The sequence below is a fragment of the Neopelma chrysocephalum genome, unplaced genomic scaffold (genome assembly GCF_003984885.1).
Source record: "Neopelma chrysocephalum unplaced genomic scaffold, ASM398488v2 Primary Assembly neopelma1_124, whole genome shotgun sequence".
In the NCBI taxonomy this organism is placed as follows: Eukaryota; Metazoa; Chordata; class Aves; order Passeriformes; family Pipridae; genus Neopelma; species Neopelma chrysocephalum.
The window spans coordinates 1802282-1820571 of NW_020897786.1; the positions used below are offsets into that span (position 1 = coordinate 1802282).

At 57.9% G+C, this 18290-nt stretch overlaps 2 protein-coding genes and 1 long non-coding RNA gene across 6 annotated transcripts in view; 2 read left to right on the plus strand and 1 right to left on the minus strand.

Moving 5' to 3' along the window:
• CCDC33 (coiled-coil domain containing 33) overlaps positions 1-8329 on the plus strand; it is a 41675-nt gene extending 33346 nt beyond the window's left edge. The window contains exons 14-23 of the mRNA XM_027697854.1: positions 4545-4633; positions 4899-4932; positions 6119-6314; positions 6406-6494; positions 6686-6817; positions 6981-7053; positions 7272-7393; positions 7610-7693; positions 7802-7891; positions 8227-8329. Coding sequence (XP_027553655.1) covers positions 4545-4633; positions 4899-4932; positions 6119-6314; positions 6406-6494; positions 6686-6817; positions 6981-7053; positions 7272-7393; positions 7610-7693; positions 7802-7891; positions 8227-8289 — 972 coding nt within the window. The 3' untranslated portion in view covers positions 8290-8329. The remainder of the gene's footprint in view (positions 1-4544; positions 4634-4898; positions 4933-6118; positions 6315-6405; positions 6495-6685; positions 6818-6980; positions 7054-7271; positions 7394-7609; positions 7694-7801; positions 7892-8226) is intronic.
• Positions 8323-15416, minus strand: LOC113974604 (cholesterol side-chain cleavage enzyme, mitochondrial). Of its 4 annotated transcripts, XM_027697864.1 has the most exons (11): positions 14445-14504; positions 12669-12791; positions 12189-12256; positions 11352-11507; positions 10961-11160; positions 10401-10604; positions 9862-10022; positions 9618-9784; positions 9414-9492; positions 9080-9271; positions 8323-8844 (listed from the first exon to the last, which is right to left on the minus strand). In XM_027697864.1, the coding sequence occupies exons 3-11, from the start codon at positions 12224-12226 to the stop codon at positions 8722-8724; spliced, it is 1320 nt and encodes a 439-aa protein (XP_027553665.1). In that variant the 5' UTR covers positions 12227-12256; positions 12669-12791; positions 14445-14504; the 3' UTR covers positions 8323-8721. The 4 variants fall into 4 exon arrangements, with proteins under 4 accessions (XP_027553665.1, XP_027553667.1, XP_027553666.1 ...); XM_027697866.1 differs by lacking the exons at positions 12669-12791; positions 14445-14504 and adding an exon at positions 15395-15416; XM_027697865.1 differs by lacking the exon at positions 14445-14504 and having other exon boundaries at positions 12669-12828.
• LOC113974608 lies at positions 14700-17152 on the plus strand. Its single transcript, XR_003536595.1, has 3 exons — positions 14700-14763; positions 15519-15599; positions 16965-17152. It is a non-coding gene; the product is annotated as an uncharacterized LOC113974608 (long non-coding RNA).
• Positions 17153-18290: the final 1138 nt, after the last annotated feature.

Sequence of the window (18290 nt, forward strand, 5' to 3'; positions counted from 1 at the left end):
CAGGGTAAAGGCATTTACAGCAGAAACCTGCCAGCCACCCCAAATCCATCTGCAACGTCACCACTGGGCTGGGGAAGAGTAAAAGTAATGGGAAAAGCTGTTTTCTTGGGGAGAAGGTGGGATGGTGAGGACAGGGACAGAGGGATGTGAGTTTTGGAGGGCAGCAGAAGGTGCTGGAGAGGCAGGGACCCAAGGGTAAAGGGCTGGGGGAGGCTGCGTATGGGCTGAGAGGATTGAAAGTGATCCAAGTGCCACAGTTACGTCGCATGAGGGGGTTTTTTTTGGTGATCCAGGCCCTGGGCAAAGGTGGGCTTTGCATGGGCCTCTCCTGCTTGGGTCTGGGTGGCTGAGGGTTTAGCTGTGTGGGGTAGGGACTGGGGACACCAGCACTGATCCAGAGCATGGAAGAAGAGAAAACTGTCTCCAAAATACCATTTTAATGTGTTTGGGGGTGCTTGCATTGGAACGTGTGGCACTCTTGTGTGTCCTGCTCCAACCCAGCCCAGCAGGGCTACTAAACCCTCAGTGAACCTGGCACAGAGGGACTCATCCATCCTTGTTTAGGGACTTCTCAGCCTTTCCTGGTCCTAGGGCACCTAACAAGTGTGGGAATAGGGGAGAGCATTTAACTTGGGTCCCATGCACGCATTTTTGAAGGTATGTTGGGATAACTGCCTCTACGGAGCTGCCTAGTGCTGCCCCGTCTCTCACTGGCACTGGGGACTTCTGGTGATATTTCTCCACTTCTTCTCATCCCCGAGGTTTGTCTTAAAACACAAATGCAGATGTTTTCCTAGGAGGAAAAAAACCCACAAGGACTCAGTGGGAACCCAAAGTAACAGCTGGAATCTGTTTCCCTCATTTTTTTGATCTCGGGAGGGGGATTTTTTTAGGTCTGGCCCCCGTTTGTGGTCGTGGGTGAGCGGCAGCACTGGGGGGATGCTCTGGTCCACGCTGGGAGCAGAAACCCAACCTAGGAGATTCTTTCCCACTGGGCACCATCAGGAGCAGGACATCACTTGGGGACATCACTTCAGCTATCCCCATCCCTCCTAAAAGCAGCAGGATGAGGGGGAAAACTTTCTCAGGAGCCAAGAGCTGACTCAGCCGGCATTTGCTCTCAAAAGTTATCCCACTTGTTCCTAGCTGCATATGTTTTTTCCCTTTTTTTTGGCTTTCTTTTTTTTTTTTTTTTGTCTTCCTTTCATTTTCTTTGAGGAAAATAACCCAGCAGCGACTCACAGAGGACTCACAATCCCTGCTGGTGGCACAGCTGCTTCCTTGAGCCTTATCTTGAAGGAGCAGGAGGGAGGGTGGGAGCCCGCGGAGCAGTCGCCTCTCCATGGAGCATCTCCCCTCCCCGAGCTACCCAGTGTAATCCAGAGGCTTTTATATCCTTGTAAAACATGATATCAGCAGCCGGCAGCTGGGCCTGGAGCCGGAAAGCGATGGCAATCGCCCGCCCTAAACTCGTCCTCAAGGTTGGGGGGGAGCAGAAGATGTGGTGTCTCTATTAAATGGGACGTGGCACAGATTAAGCAGTTTTCAATGCAATCCAATTAACTCCTAAATTGAATTGTAATGCTTTGCCTAATACACCCCCCCCAGCACGGCCCCCCCCGGTGCTTGGGAAGGGAATTCAGCCTTGATTTAATCAGATAAAACCCCGTTTATTTGCTGCCTTTCGCATCCTGCCAAGGTGTAAGGGGAGCAGCCGGGCTAAATTCTCCGTGTTTCCCCTGGGAATTGGAGTTCCCTAGGAAAACACTGTGACTTTAGAAGTAGAGGGGGAAAACCAACGTTTTCCCCACTGATCTGGCCACCCAGATGTCCTGAGAGTGGTTTGGGTACCCAGGAACGTCAGAGACCTGGGACCTGGCCTCGACCCCAGCCCCATTTGTACCTGCATCCCAAGGGAGTATGTGAGGTTGATGAGGGCAATGGGCAAAACAAGGAGAGGCATCACCATCTCCTGATGAGTTCATGAACTTTTTGTTACAGAAAAGAGGGGAAAATGGGATTTTTTTTCCCCTCTGATCTTCCTAAGCCACTGCAGTAATTTTTTTTTCTCCTCAGATATGTAAATCCGAGCTTATCCCATCTTCCTAACAATTAAGGAATTAGGCTTAATATTCATCCATGGATGTGTTATTTGTTGAGCTGGAGGGAGATTGTGCTGCAGCAGGGGGTGGGGGACTGCCAGGGGCTCAAATGCCTCTGTGCTCACACGTGTAACAAGTTGTCCCATCCTCAGCCTTTCTCCTGTCCCCTCCTCAGACAGGGACGGGGCCCACACATGCCACGTGGATGCAGAACCCTCTGGCACACCCTATTTTTGGCCATTTTTGAACCTTCCTGCCTCCTGCAGAGGTTTATTTCTAGCCCCCTCCCCGTCTCACTTTGCTCCATCTAGAGAGGAATTGATTCCAGCAGTCGAAGCTAATCGGATACATCAAAGCATCTTGGAGCAATTTGTTAAGTAAATATAAAAAAAAAAAAAAAACTTGGCCTAAGCAAATATGGGAAGGAGGGGGGGCGGCATCTCAGGCGATGAAAGGCTCCAAAGGCAGGAGAAGCTTCAGAGGCTTGGAAATGATGAGGAGGGGAAAAAAAAAATGTTAAAAAATAAATAACGAGTGCCAGGAGTTTCAAAGCTTCCATCATTTCAGACGCGGATTCCCAGCCTTTCATCCCGGACCCCTGTGGGAAGGAGAGACGCAGCGATCTCCGTACGGATTTGAGATAGGAGATGTAGGGAAAAATGTCTTCAAATACCTTTAACCCTGTCCCTGGGGTGATACTGCCTGCCGGGATGGTGGGATTCTGAGCAGCGCTGGGCTGGGAATACAGGCTGGGGGTGCTTTTCCAGGCTCTGCAGGTGTAGTCTGAGCCTGGAAAAGCCGTGGTGGAAGGCAGCTCGGGCAAGGCAAGTGCATTATTGATGGAGCAGATAATTGCACGCTTCCCACCATCTCCTTGATGAAAAATTGATGGCACGGGATGAGGTAGCGAAGGGCTCCATTGACTTACACCGGCCTCTTTGTTCCCTGACAAACACTGGAGCAGAAGTGGATGCGGGATGCCGCAGCAGGTGGGAGGCACAGGAGCCTCTGTGGGGACCCTGAAAAAGGGACAGGATGAGGGACAAGCTGGGACAGAGAATCCCATGTCTTAAAACACTTTAAATTCAGTCTCAGGACAAAAGTGGGGCTTGCTCAGCAAATTATCCAGTGAATTATTCCCAGGCCAAACTCCAAGGTGGAGCTGAAGCCTGATTCCACCCAGCACCTCCCATACGTGGGTCCTCTGAAGTTAATTGAGTGTTTGAAACATCAGAGGAGTGTGCTGGGAAGGCAGAGCATTTCCATGCATGGAAATGAGGCACTGTCATCACTGGAGCCACCCAGGAGCGCTGGGATCTGGTGGTGGCCTCCATCAAGTCACCCTCCTTGGCTCTGCACTGCTGGGAGCAGGGAATAAGGCAAAAAACCACCTAAAATCGGGATGGGAATGAGAAGGGAGGGCTGGAAGCAGTGAGGGGCTGAGGTCTCCACAAGCTCTGATGGTTTTGGAAGCAACAGTGGGATGTTGAAGGGAAAGAGATGTGGATGTCCAGGGCACCTGTCTGCCTCTGGAATTCTCCCATTCTGGGTGCAGACGGGTGATTTTAGCCTCCGAGCTGCTCCAGGGAGGAGTTGCTAAGAGGCGAGTTGTGTTGTAGCAACAGCTGCTGGTGTGCTGGGAGCTCCATGCCACCTAAATCCTTTTGCCAGTGGAAAGGGCCTGGGAAAACCAGCTTTTCCTCATGCTACAGCCCCCTGGCATCACCGCAAGTCCCCCGGCTGCAGCTCAGGTGGTGGCACAGGAACACGAGGTTTGCCTGGGGGGGATTTGTTTGGGGCAGGAGGAGCCTGGCAACCTGCTGTGGGCAGGGCTGACTGTGGGAACGGGGTGCTGGGGGGACCGAGACACCTCAAGAGCGGGAAGGATGTTCTACTACAGACCCTTCTCCTCCACTGTGAGTGCCGGGAGCAGCAGGTGGGGATGGGGACGTCACCCGGTGTCACCAAGGGAGGGGAGGACCCAGAGATCCCTGTTACACCCGAGCAAGGGTGGCTGGCTCAACAGTCCCGCTGTGGAATGATGCTCATGGAGTTGCATCCACGTCTTACATGTAGCGGTGGCACTTGGGGACGTGGTTTAGTGCTGGTCTTGGCAGTGCTGGGTGAATGGACTTGATGGTTTTAAACAATTCCACGATTCAAAGTCAGGGATTTCTATGTGCCTCAATCCTCAGGAGAAGGTCTTCCAGCCCTCTGGCTGTATCCAAGCCCCAAAGCGGGATGCTTGGAGCATCGCAGCCAGTCGTTCCAGAGGTTTTGGGGCAGAGCTGGACCCTGATCCCAAAGCAACAACGGCAAAGGTGTTTTGCTCCAGGTGAAAGCCCAGAGAGCTGCTCCCAGCTGTGGGAAAGGGGATGAAGGAGCTTGTTCCTCCCCAGCCTGCTCCTCATCCTCACCTTCTGCTCTGATGTCTCCTGCCAGCTCCATCAAGACGACATGTCCCTCCCAGCAGTTGATGCCGTGGCCAGTATCCTGCCCGGAAAGCAGCCATTCCCTCATGGAGAGCAGAGGTATGGGGACCACTGTGGGTTTGGCTCCTTCTTCTTATCCTCCTTGGGGTGGTTTCATCCTTCCTCCACTCCCTTCATATTTTTCCCAGCGGCTTCTATCCTGCCCCAGTGCTGCTGATTTTACTCCTCATCTCCTCCAGCCTCCCACCCTTCCTGCACTCCCATCCCTCCCAGCACCCCAAACAGGCTCCTGTCTCCTACAGAGAGTTCCTCGGCCAAGGTTTTGCTGGTATTTCACTGTGTCCCCCCGCTCTTGGCTCTGCAGGTCCCAGGAGAAATTTGGAGATCACCAGGAGCTGGTGAGTGCCAGGGAGATGGGAGGAGCAGGGACAGTGGGGTCACTGCGGAGGAAAAGCAGTGTCCCCAAGGTTGGTCCTGGCTCCCAAAGCCAGTGAAGGTCTGGGAGGGGGTGGGGGGCAGCCCTTGAGCTTGGCTGGAGGGACCTTTACCTTGGGAATGAACCAAAACCTGGATGAAAGCACTCCCAGGCAGATGGGGAGAAAGGAGCAGAGCCTCTGGCTGCACCTGCCCCCCCTTTCCCCCCTTCCCAAGGTTACGTGATGCTGCTGCAGCCCCTCCCCACGCCCTGGCCCCCCCATGGGCCACTGGCCAAGGCCATTCCCAAGGCTGGGAGCAGGGGGCCCAGGGGAGCTGGAGGCACACAGCTCCCTCTGGCCAAGGTCCCTGCTGTCAGGATCCTCCAAGCGTGGCAGAGAGGGATTCAGGAGGGTCAGTCTGAAAAGATAAAAATCCACAGGGAATTTTATCCCCCCAGCATCACCTGGCATCATCTTTATGTTATTCTTCACCCCATCCCTTCTTTCAAAGACCTGCAAAGCCCTGAAGGGCTCAGAGCTTGGGGATGACTACCAGATCCAGCACTGCTCCACCCCACATCCTTGGGAGATTTCCCCAAGGGGGTTGTAGGAAAAGATGGGGAAATGGAGGAGGGGTCCGTTGGGTGGAAGGAGAGGTGGGTGGATTGAGAGGAGAAGGTTTGGAAGGACAGAATGGATGGATGGAGAAGAAAAGAATGGATGGACGGATGGATGGATGGAGAAGAGAAGGATTAATACATGAACGTGTGGATGGATGGATGGATGGGAAAAAGAATAATAGATGACTAGAGAAGTGAAGGACAAGTGGCTGGAGAGGGATGCATGGAGATGAGAAGAATGAATGTATGAATGCATGGATGGATAGATGGATGGGGAAGAGAAGGATGGATGGAAGGATGGATGGAGAAAAGAAGGATTGACACATGAATGGATGGATGGATGGATGGATGGACAAATGGGAAAGAGAAGGATGGATGGAAGAGGTAGAGAAGGATGGATGGTGTCAAGAGGAGTGGAAAATCTGGATGTTCCTTAGCCCCTCCACAGTGGGTCTGACCCTCAAGCCACATATCCCGAGCTGATCCCTTGGATCTGGGGACAGCCCTGGCTGCCGTGGGGTGCCAGCAGCTCTGCTCTGGGCTGGCAGGAGGTGGGCAGCTACCGCCTGGCACTGAAGCGGATGGCAGGGGACCTCCTGTCCCTGCGCCGGCACGTCACCAGCCTGGAGGTGGAGAACGGGCACCTGCGGGGCAGCCTGGCCTCGCAGCAGGAGCTGGGCCACGCTCTGCTCCACGACACCGACCTGCACGTCATGACCCGGGAGGAGCTGCTGGACAGGCTCGGTGTGTGGCGGGGAGGGGGCAGGTGGAAACTGGGGAACCTCCTCCCCGGTCCCCTGGCCAGGTGACAAGGATGTGGCATGGGGTCTTGCAGCCACCCTCAAGCATCAGCTGGTGGCCAGCACAGCAGAGGTGAGGAGACTGAAGGATCGCGTCCAGCAGCTGCAGAATGAGCTGATCCGGGTATGGATGTGAGCAGGGGCTGCCTGGGGGATGGAGTGGGCTGGAAAAGCAGGGGAGCTGCGGGGCCCCCCAAAGCCCAGCAAGCGCCTGAGAGCCCCAGGACCTCTCCATGAGGTTCTCCCAGGTGATGCCCCAAGGCTTGAGGCTCAGCACAGAGCTCCCTGGGGGAATTTCCTCTTCCTCCCTCACAGAAAAATGACCGGGAGAAGGAGCTGGTGCTGCTCCAGCGAGCCCACCGGCTGCAGCAAGCCACGCTGAGGAGGTGCCAGGATAAGGTGGCCAAGGCAAAGGGCTTGGAGGAGACAGTGCAGCAGCAGGAGAAGGTGAGCCGTGGGGCACTAGGTTGGGGTGAGAAGGACAGACTGGGGGGCACAAGGCTCTGTGGAGCAGATGGGACCCTCTGGCCCATCCGGCTCCTCCATGAGATGATCACCACAGCCCAGCATCGGGCCGGTGACACGGGGACAGCTCTGCCCTCTCCCACAGGTCATCGAGGTGATGGAGCGGGTGCTGCAGGAGAAACTCGCCAGGGCAGGCAGGAGCACGGAAAAGCCGGCAGGTGAGTGCAAGAGGGAATGAGGACTCTCGGGGGAAGGGGGGTCCCATACCCAGCTGCTGGGATCCCTGGGATGATCCATGGTGGGGGATCAGTCGGTCCTCAGCCCCCCTAGCACACATTCCTGGGCATGAGAGAGGCAAGGGCTTGCTCTAGCCCCCATCCCTGCACGGGGAGGGGCGCAGGACACGTCCCAGTGTCCCCCCCACGCCATCCCCCAGGTGAAGCCCTCTCCGGGGACGTGCACACCGCGCTGCTGGCCGAGAACCGCCGGCTGCGGGAGGAGCTGGCGAGGGCCGCCCGTCCCGCAGCCCCCATCGCCCCGCGGCCCCCAGCCCTGCCGGTGAGAATGGGGAGGGGGGCACAGGATTGGGGAGGGGGCAGAGCCGTGGCACCCCAGAAAGCACTACCGGGGGGTCGCCTGGGGGCATCACCTGGGTGGCATCTCCGGCTCTGTGGGGCAGTAGCCACCCCACGGCTTGCCCCCGCCGTGAGCAGCGGGAGAGAGCGGAGGAATCCAGCACGGCCGTTCCTGCTCCAGCTCACCTCGTGCCCACAGGGTGTTTTGGGGGGCATAGAGAAGCTGTCTCTGCTGGCCAGGCTGGAGGAGGCACAAGCCCGCGGGCGGGTGCTGGACAGGCAGGTGGGCATCACCCCTCTGCACCCCACTCGATGCTGGGGGGCTTGGAGTGTCAGGCACCTCTGGTCCCCCTTTTTTGGGGAGAACCAGCTTGTTTTGGGTCTGTCCCAGCTGGAGAAGGCAGCGAGGAAGTGGGGCCGGGAGAAGCAGGAGCTCGGAACTCGTCTGCTGGAGCAGGAGAATGGCTTCCCCCACCCCTCGGTGAGCACACAGGAGGGACCAAGGACACCCCTCATGGGGGCTGGCAGCCGGTATTTGCTGCCAGCGGGAAGGATCGGGACTCAGAGCCACCCCTATGTGCTCTTGGACAGTTTGAGGGAGGGGTGCAGGGAGGAGGGCGTCTCCATGCCCACCCTCACACTGGGGGGAATCTGCCTCAGTTTCCCTGTAGAACAAGAGGGAGGGTGGACCCTGGGGCTCTCAGCATCCCAGAATACACCCCTGCCAACCCAGAGCCCTCTCACTCATACCTGATGCCCCCCAGAGGGCGAGGCTGCATTTACAGCTCCCCAAGACCTTTTCCTGTCCCTCGGCAGAACCTGACTGCAATGTCCACAGCCCCCCGGAGAAGACCCCATACCCTGCCCCCCCTGCCCTAACCCGCGCCCGCTGAGACAGACGGAGAGACACGATGCTGGCAGAAAGAAGCCGGTGCTTTTTCACGGGATGCGATGACAGAGGAAATGAGAGGCAAAGCAGAACATCAGAGGGGGTCGGAGGAGCTCGGCCGCAGTCCCTGGTGCAGTTCCCAGGGAGCCCCGAGCAGCCAGAGGGTGCAGCAGCACCAACCCACCCTCCCACCCCGCACTCCCTTGGGGTGGCTTCAGTTTATCTCCCCCGTGGCGTAAGCGCAGCCTTGAGCCAAGGCAGGGATGCAGCAAGCCAAGGCTGCGGCCCTGAAAGTGTCCCAGACGTCCCCCAAATCCCATCCCCAGGCTGGAGGCTGGCTGGAAGGAGCCAAAAGTGCCTGTTGGGATGTGGGAGATGTCCCGAAATGGGGACGGGCTGGGTGTCACCCGGGATCAGGCTCGTCACGCCCGGGACTCGAGCGGCCGTAAGGTCAAGTAGATGGGTTTGTCTGGGATCAGAATGAGATCAAACTTGGTCCCAATTTCCACTGCTCTCATGGTTTCAATCTTGAAGTTCTCCAGGATCTGGAATGAAAGGGAACAGAGCAGATGGGTTGGATAGGGCTTGGAGCAACCTGGTCTAGCAGAAGGTGTCCCTGCCCATGGGAGGGAGTTGGAGTGAGATTATCCTTAAGATTCCTACCAACCCAAACCATTCCGTGATTACACAGAAAACTCTGGAGGTACCAACACTCATGTGCCACATCCCTGATCCCTTCCAGTGACAAGTCCCCGGTGTCCCCAGCAGCAGGATGCTCACCTGCATGAGGAAGAGCTGCATCTCCAGCTCAGCGATCCGGCGCCCCAGGCACTGCCGTGGTCCAAACCCAAAACTCAGTCCCTGGAAGTGCTTGGGGCCAGCTGCCAGCCAGCGCTGGGGCCTGAACTGCTCTGGCTTGGGAAAGACCTCAGGATCCCGGCCCATGGCGTAGAGACCGACCTGCACCAGCGTCTGTAGGGAGGGATCAGCCCCGTGGGTCTGGGCTCTCTGCATGGCTTTGCTGCGGGGCAGGGATGGCATCCAGCCCTCCCCCCATGTCACCCAGGTCCCACAACCCCATCAGGGTGAGGAGGGACCCTGTGGCCATGCTCACCTTGGGGGGGATGCGGTAGTCCTGGAGGATGACCTCTTGAGTGGTGTACCTCTGCAGGGTCACGGCCACGGGGTGCAGCCTGGGGAGACAAGAGCCACACACCTCATCCTGGGGACAGCCTGGCCTGCCCACATTCCCCTTCGATTCATGACGGTTCAGGGAGGGAAGGGGCTGGGGGTGTTTTTCAGCGGGGCTGCTCCTCACCTGAGCGTCTCCTTGATGGCAGCTTTGAGCAGCCGGATGGTTTTCAGCATCTTCACCCTGTCCCCTGCCGCCTCACGCTTGGCAGCCAGGACCTCTGCCCGCAGTTGCTCCTGGACCCCCGGGGCCCGTGCCAGCTCGAACATGGCCCACTGCAGCGTCATGGAGGTCTGGAGCAGGGCAGAGGAGCAAGGCTCAGCACCAGGCAGGACCTGCACCCTGCCCAGCCACCCTGCCCGCTCCGTACCGTGTCCACCCCGCCCGCCATCATCTCGGTGACACTGGCCCTGATGTCATCCAAGGGCAGCTTGTCCCGCATGATGAGGTTGCAGAGGATGCCCATGTACTCCTTGGTGCTCTTGCGTTGCAGCCGTAGGTCCCGGTAGACGTTTTGGATGCATTTGTCCGCTGAGGAGACACGGAGGTATGGCATGGTCTTCCTCCCCCAGGGAACCGTGGAGGAGGAAGGCACCTCAGGACATTGCTGCCCCAGGGGGAGACAGCCTGCAGGAGGGTTATCCCAGGTGCCCAAAGATCTCTGAGGCCACAAGTCCCTCTGGGAAAGCTGCTCCCCTCAACATGCTGCCCGTCATCTGCCCTTCATCAATCCTGGACGATTCCCCTCGGCTCCATCCCACAAGCTCCAGATGTGGAAACCCTTCCTGGCCTTGGTGATTGGACCCGGGAGAACGTCTCCAGAGTGGTGACATGGGGCTGCACTGTGGAGCCAAGCCCTCAAAGGGACCTTGGATGACAAATGGAGGTGCAGGCAGGAGGAACACTCACCCTGGGAGAAGATTGCATCCCAGGCCTGGACATGGTCCCGCCACGTCTTGGTGTTGAGGTGGCGGAGGAGGGCGGGTGGCAGGTAGAGCATGGGTGACGTGGTGTGGAACATCAGGGTCACGGCATCGATGAAACGCTGCGCCTCGGGGTCCACAAAGTCCTGCAGCAGCCCCAGGCGCTCCCCATACAGCACATGGCACACGGCTGCAAGGACAGCACCCCTGAGGGGGCCCATCCCCATCCCCTTCCACCATCCCACAGCCAGCTCCAGCCTTTCCAAGGCCTGGCTTGGCCTCCTGTTTGTTCAGGGTCATGAAGGGTTGGTTTGGGTAGGGTTGGCCACCAGTCAATGACCAGTAAATGATAAAAGAGTGATTATCAAGTACTGAGTTGTTCTCTTGTTTAGAGAGAGGACACCCTGCCTGGAGAGAGGACACTGCTCTACACACTTCGGCCTTGGGAGAGACACTGGTTGGCCCATCTCTGAGGATGAAGCTTGGGGAAAAGGGTGGGTTTTTTGGGGAGACACAGGCTTTGAGGCTCATACCCCTGACACTCACACTCCAGGGCGAAGCGGAAGAGCTCGTGGGTGAAGTCGGCCGTCCAGTGCTCCCGGCCACTCTTCTCCACCTGGGCTCGTGCCCGCCGGATAAAATCCTCACCCACCTGGCTCAGCAGAGGCACAAACCCCTCCACCACCTGTGGCGACAGCACCTCCTTGTTCAGCATCAGGCGGTCCGAGCGCCAGGCCTCCCCCGTCCTGCGGGACACCAAAGTGGGGGTCAGAGGTGTCCCCCTCACCCAGGGGATGCCACTCCCCAAAGCACAGGACCAGCCAATGTCCCCATCACCCTCCTGATGCTCCAGCTTCTCCCCAGCCCGTGTGCCGGGGCTATGGCAATAGGACCTGGTAGCCTCATTTAGAGGGCACCCCCCGTCCCCCCCACTCACTTGAGGAGCACACCATAGGGCTTGTTGCGGAAGTCACGATATGCCACCCAGGGGGGGACACTGAAGCGCTCTGGCAGCGTCCCCTCTGCCTGGAAGAGGGTGGCGGCGTCCCGGGGGCTGATGATGTTCACACTCTCGTAGACACCCAGCTTCTCCCTGATGGGGTGAAGAGGGGGGTCAGCCCTGCACTCTGAACCTCAGCAACCCCAAATCAACCAGCCGCCCCCTTGCATGCCCTAAAATCCTGCTGTAAGGTCCCGTCCTGGTGAATGCAGGGGCTCAGCACCAGGATCGGGCCCTCAGGACTCAGGTGGGAATAGAGAGCGGTGCTGAAATCAAATCCCCAGCCCTTCCTCCTCAGATCCAAACCCTGTGTAGATCAGGGAGGGCAGAATCCTCTCCAGCTCCACCATTCCATCCTCCCGATATTCTGCATCCACAAGGCACTGCCGCATGGTCCCTGCCCCCTCCTAGGGCACAGGGTCTGTCCCTTCCCGCCCCAGGTTTCCGGTCCCCTCCCAAAGATCTGTCCCTTCCTGCCTCCCGTTCCCTGTCCCCTCCCATGGCACAGGGTCTGTCCCCTCCTGACTCCCATTCCCTGTTCCCTCCCAGGGCACCAGCTCTGTCTCCTCCTGCCCCCCTCTCACCCATCACTGTGGCATCAAGCCTGCTCGGTGCACAGCAAGCCAGGCTCCTCCAGCTGCTCAGCCACATATCACCCCCCTCCTTCGCCCTGAGCAGAGCTGGGAATAGCAGCATCATCCCGGTCTGGAAAAGCCACTGGGGTTGGGGAGCAGGGTGAGAGAGGCAAGGATGGGGGGCCAGGTGCCACCTCACCTGTAAATGGGCCCGAACTGCTGGAACTTGCGAGCCATGATGTGGTGGACGTTGTTCAAGCCGCCCTCCTGCCAGAAGCGGTACAGGTTGAGCCAGCCGGCTCGCCACTCCCCCGGCAGCTGGTTGAAGGGCCGGGGAGTTGAGGGGGTGGGGGCGGCAGCCCCCCCAAGCCGGTGGTACCCCCCGGCTGGGACAGGGGGACATCCCCGCAAGGCGCCGGGTTTGGGCACAGCACGGGCGAGCATGGGAGCGGGCGGCAAAGAGGGAAGGGTGGCCTGGAGCGGGCGGTGGAGAGGGGAGGGTGTCCTCGCTCTTATCCCTGCTCAAGGAGAGGTGCTCTCGCCCGCCTCCCGATGAGTCACGGCCCCCCTGGGGCCGGGGACAGACGGACACTGGGGCATGGGGCAGCGCCAAGGGGTTGGCAGAGCATCGACGCCTCCCAGCCTTGCCATGGCAGGGTGTGACAGGTGACACACTGACCTTGAGCGGCAAGGGGTGACCACGGGTGACATTGGCAAGTGGCCTGTGTCACCCCACTGAAGGCGGATACTGCTGCCAGCGCTGACAATGAAAACTCGGCTGCCAAGGGGAGAAATTGTTTATCTGCCAAATAAATGATAAAAACGATCTCGGGGACAAAATAGTGGCGGTTAAACGTAATAAAGGTCACGTCAGCCCAGCAGGGGACAGCCTTGGGGACCCCTGGCCAGGGTCACCCCAGGAGGGGACAGCCTTGCGGACTCCTGAACATTGCTGGGGGTGTCTCACCTCCACCCTCCAGGACAGGGGGTGCTGGGAGGGACACATCCCCACTTCCTAGGCTCTAACCCTAACAGCAATCACCCACCTTCCGGGAGGGAAAGGCTTTTTGGGGTGTCCTGAGCCACAGACAAAGGCTGCAGCACCAGAGGATGGTGGCAAACAGGGTCCCTTGCCCCCAGGCACAGTAACAGCCGCTGGCAATGGCGGGATGGGGGAGATAATGGGATGGGCTACACTGAGGGGTCCCTGAGGCATCTCTTTGGGGTGTCCCCCGGGTCTCTGGGGTGTCTCTGGAAGGGACCGGGAGCGGGATGAGCGGCGGGATGTCCAGGGCCGGGGAGGCTGAGCCGGGCTCGGTGGCGGATGCGACAACGGCGGCGGCCACCGGGAGGCGCGCCTGGCCCGTCAGAGCCACCGCACGGGGACAGCGCCGACCGTGCCCCCCCTCCCCGGCACCTGAAGCCTGTCCCCTGCCCAGGACTGTCCCCTCCTGCCCCCCACTCCCTGTCCCCTCCCAGGAAACAGGGTCTGTCACCTCCTGCCCCATGAGTCCTGTCCTTTCCCAGGCCACAAGATCTGTCCCTTTCTGCCCCAGAGTCCCTATCCACTTCCAGAGCACAGGGTCTGTCACCTCCTGCCCCAAGTTTTTGGTTACCTTCTGCCCCACAGTCTCATTTCACTCCCAGGGCACAGGATCTGTTCCCTCCTGCCCCATGGTCCCTCTCCCTCCCAGAGTACAGGGCCTGTCCCCTCCTGCCCCAGGTTTTTGGTCCCCTCCCGGGGAGCAGGATCTGTCCCTTCCTGCCCTAGGGTCCCTATCCCCTCCCTGGGCATCAGCTCTGTACCCCCTGCACATGGCACCAGGATCTGTTCCCTTCTACCCCACAGTCCCTGTCCCCTCCCAGAGAACAAGACCTGTCTCCTCTTGCCCCACAGTCCCTGTCTCGCTCCAGCCCCAGGTTTCTGGTCTCCTCCCAGGGAATAGAATCTGTCCTTCCTCGCTCCAGGGTCTCTGTCCCCTCTCAGGGAGCAGGATCTGTCCCCTCCTGCCCCATGGTCCCTGTCCCCTCATGTACCAGGCCCCATTGCTTATCCCAGCATGAAAACACCAACTGGCTGCATGTGCCCCCCAGAGCAGTCCCACACCCCGGAGACACGATGGCACAGTGTCACTCCCTGTCCTTCCCCCCTGCACTGTCACTGTCCTGGGTGGGACCTGCTGCCTCCCCTCCAGACATGGTCATGAGGTCAGGGCCCAAGGGACACAGAGGGACACGGAGGGACACACTGCCACACACGGAGCTCTGCCCTGTCAGCCACTGCCTCCAGCCCCGAGGTCACAGCCCCCATCACACTCAGTGTCACCCCTGCACCCCCCTTTCCATCACCTCCCCAGAGCATGGGGACAACTCCAGGGCTCCTTTGCCCGATGCCTGTCCCCTGCATGATTAAGAGGTCTCACACACATTCTCCGTGGGGTCCTGCCCTTCTTACCCTGAGCCCCCTACCCTGGCAGGGCTCCAAATTTTGGCGGCACCTCTGCCGAGGTGTTACCGCTCCTACAGCACAACGGAACCGCCACCGTTTGTGTCCCCTCGCGGAGCAAACCACAGGGCACCTGGGGGGCTCTGATGGGAACTGGGGGTGGGTGGGCAGGAAGCGGTTCAAGGGCTGCAAACACCCACAGCAACACCCCGTCCCCAGCCATCGCAGCGGGGCCGGGGCTCGGAGCACGGCGGCTTCATCCGTGACGAGCAAAGCGGCAGCGCGTGGATGGAGGCGGCGCTTCTGCCGCCCCCGCAGGCAGCCCACGGTACCCGCCTGACTCGGGTGGATCCCTGCTATTTTGGGATGAGCGAAACAGAGAGTCTCACCCCTCCCCAGTGGCCTTCTCCTTATGCCACCCACACTGGGGACAAGAAGGGCCCCCCCAGTGTGGTTTCGTCCCGCAGGGAGGTGACGCCGTGGGGGTGGTGGGCTTTCGCTTTCCACCCGTGGGGTTTTCCCGATGTGTCACCTCTGGAGCAAGCAGGTGACTCACCACCTTCACACCTTCCCCCGGTAAATAACCCCTCCAGGAGGCCACTGAGAACCCCGTGGCTCTGCCCCACAACCTCAGATCCAATCAAACCCCAACCTCTCTGGAAAATCCCCCTCCTCAGCCTCATCTGTCAGGAACCCAGGGCTGGGAATGCCACAACTGCAGTGATTTAGGGTAGAGAAGAGGTTTTGGTGGAGCAGCTCATCCTTGTGGTATCTCTGCCCCCCCAGAGCCAATGGGAATAGGCTGGGATGGGTCTGACTTCAGGCAGCGTGAGGCAGGAAGTGGATCTGTTTTGAAGGGAAAATAAAGGGACTGTAACATCACTGGGATGGAGAGTGGAGCACAGCAGAGTGAAATCCATCTGCGAAAAGGGCATGGAGCTGCTGCTTTGCTTTCTTACCTTAAAAATATACCCTGCATTCCTGCATGGACCATCCTGTTTGGCTCCCCACTGCTCACACCCAGCCCATGGGAAGGATGGTGATTTTCATGTATTTCCCAACATTTTCTTCTCTTTTCGGCAGTGATTTCATCCCAGGGGTCTTCCCTGCTCTCCCACGAGTGAATTCATTCATTGCAAGCTTTCAGCTCCTGCCTACAAACAGGTACTTGGGAAAATTCCAGCAGTAAAACTGCTGCCCAGAAACCCCCTGTGATTCAATCTGGGGCTGGAAGGGAAGGAGGGAAACTCATTTTCATAATATTATGTTGAAAAAGAGAAACTTTCAGTTGCAAACAGACTGTAACTGTGACCAAGCAGTTCTTGCTGGAGGGTTTCCCCTGGGAGCAGAGAGAAGGGGTTGACCAGGCACATGGTCATCATCCCCCACAGCATCCCTGAGGCACTGGTGATGCTTAAGGAGCTGCCAGAGCATCCAGAGGATGGAGCCATCCAAGACAAGCTTTAAAGTCAAACAGGAACAAGCCTACCTCATTTTTATTCTCCTGCTTCATTAGACTGAATGTCTTCTTACTAATTTATTCCCTGCAATCCCAGACCTAAAAATTGCTGGGCTGATGCCTGGTTTCTGGGGTCTCCATCCATCTGGGATGGGGTATCCCACCCTGATGGGATGCATTCTTCAGCCAGGATCATCCCCCATGGATGTTGGAGTGGAAATTCACAGCTCCAAAGGGAAAGCATTTGTGTGTGTAGCTGTGGGGAGGAGGAACACGGCAAAGTGGGAGGAAGGACGATCCCGTGTTTAACTTCCCCCAGCTTCTCCTGGGTCATGTCATTTCTAGTAAACGGCTGGATTTCCCACTTGGCCAGCCCTGATCCACCTCAGCAGTGTAGCATCACCCACATCTTGTCCTCCGTGTCCCAGCGTGGACCACAGAACAGACAGACACCTGTCCAAGGCTGGTTAAGTCCTGAGAACCTTGGGAAAATGGGAGAATAGCCACAGGGCAGCAAATAACCTCTTCAAATAGAGCTGTCACACTGGGAAAACAGGTTGGACAAGGGGTGAAGGCAGCTGGGAGCAAGTGAAGTGGGTGGCACAGTTTCAGGCATCTGATCCAGACATGTGAATTCCCTGGATAGAGCCTTAAATACATTTATCCTCATTTATGGGAGGATGGAAGGTGTGGCCATGATGCAGCAGCACCTCTCCATCCGGCTCTTGTAAATCCAGGGGTGGCTGTTAGGGTGTCCCAATTCCAGGCTCCAGCAGCTCCTTCTGGGGTGGCTCTGTACCCCCATCCCACCAGGAAAAGCTTCCCAGTGGGGTGCTATGGCTAGAGACACCATCTCAACTGAGCCTGTAGTCAGTGCATCCACTGGGTGCTACTGTGGGATTTCTTACCAGCTCTGGCCTCTCATTCAGAGGGATACAGGATTTCCTGGGACTATTGTCCTTCACGGCAAACCCTCCTCCTGGAGCAGCCTCTGGTGAGGCTGGAGGCAGAAATACCCCCCAAAAAAATGATGGTGGGAAAAAACAAAATGCTTGTGGCTTTTGTTTGAGGTGTACAGCTGTTCCCACTCTGCCTGTGCCAGAAGAAGCCCAGAGAAGCTGCTGGAATACCTGACCTTCCTGTGCGTGTCTGCTCCAGTGAAAACACAGATCCCAAAATAACTCCTCAAACAATGTGGCCATAGTTGGGGTGAGGGCGGTGACGTTCCGGCTTTTCCCTCCAGCAGCCCTGAAGCCACAATAAATCCTGGTGCCTGTGTTTGCTCCCGGGTTTTACCTCATTGTATTTAAGGAAACAGCCAGCGGGTGGTGGAAATGCATCCCAGAATAAAACACAGCCCAAAGGCTTCAAGTTTTCCTGCTTTTCTCAGGGAATTTAGCAAAGGGTCCGTGTTTTGTCCTGGCTGTTCCCAGGGAGTGGGGATGGAAACCTGCTAGGGGTGGAGATGCTGCTGCAGCCCCTGTGTGTCTCTGTGAGTCTCCCTATCATCCAGGGATCCCAGGTTGTCCCTGTGGTGCTTGATCCTGTGCTCTCAGCCAGATGGTTTGGGCAACCAAACTGGAATTGTTGCTGCCTGCACCTGGCTTCCAACCCACTCTCAAGGGGCTCAGGATCACCTTCATGTGCTGCTCCCAGCCCTCTTGCCCAGGGTTTTAGTGAGGGAGTTTAGAGCTTTGAATTTCCATTGGCATCAGCGGAGCTGGGAATGCAAACAGCTTGGTGTCCATATACAGCACCCAAAAAATATGTCTGGGTGCTTGGTTCGTCACCGTTCCCGTCCCGGGCGAGCTCCCCACCTCCTCCCATGGCAGAGAGGGGGCTGCCAAAAATCACACTTCTTGTTTTAGCTCTGCTGAAACCCGCTGCCTTTCGGGCTCGTTTCTCCTTCTTTACGTCAAGCTGCCGCATATGCTGCCGGCGCCAGCGGGAAGTTTTCTGCCAAAGGCAGTGCTAAGGAAGAAAGGAGGCAGAGGAGGGTTTCGCTTTCGGCTGCCAACCCCCCCCCCCCCTGCAGATCAGGGACCTGCAAAACCTCCTGCACGTCCTCCAGCCCAGATCCCGGGGGACACAGGTGCCTGTCGGTGCCACTCCTGTGTCCCCATCACCTCCGAGGCTTTGCAGGCACATCGCTGCAAAACGGGGTTGGAGCTCAGGGCCCAGCCACCCATCCCTGAATATTTTCCAGCAGAAACGCTAAGAATAGCACACAGAAAGGCAGTTGGGCATGGATTGGGGTGAAGCCATGACACTCCAAAAGCCCTGCGCCAGGTCTGCCTTTGTGCCGAGGTGCTTTGAAGGAGGATTTGAAAGAGAGAGGGAAGGTATTGTTCTCTCTTGCTTTTGTTGGCACCTTTTAAAAGCTTGAATTCCTGTTC

Bases quoted from the DNA above. Each gene is read 5' to 3' on its own strand.
- LOC113974604 (XM_027697863.1), bottom strand. From the start codon at position 12,433: ATGCTCGCCCGTGCTGTGCCCAAACCCGGCGCCTTGCGGGGATGTCCC. The intron at 11,508-12,188 runs GTGAGGTGGCAC...TCACCCCATCAG, and splicing joins CAGTTCGGGCCCATTTACAG to GGAGAAGCTGGGTGTCTACG. The intron at 8,845-9,079 runs GTGAGCATCCTG...CTTTCATTCCAG, and splicing joins TGCAGCTCTTCCTCATGCAG to ATCCTGGAGAACTTCAAGAT.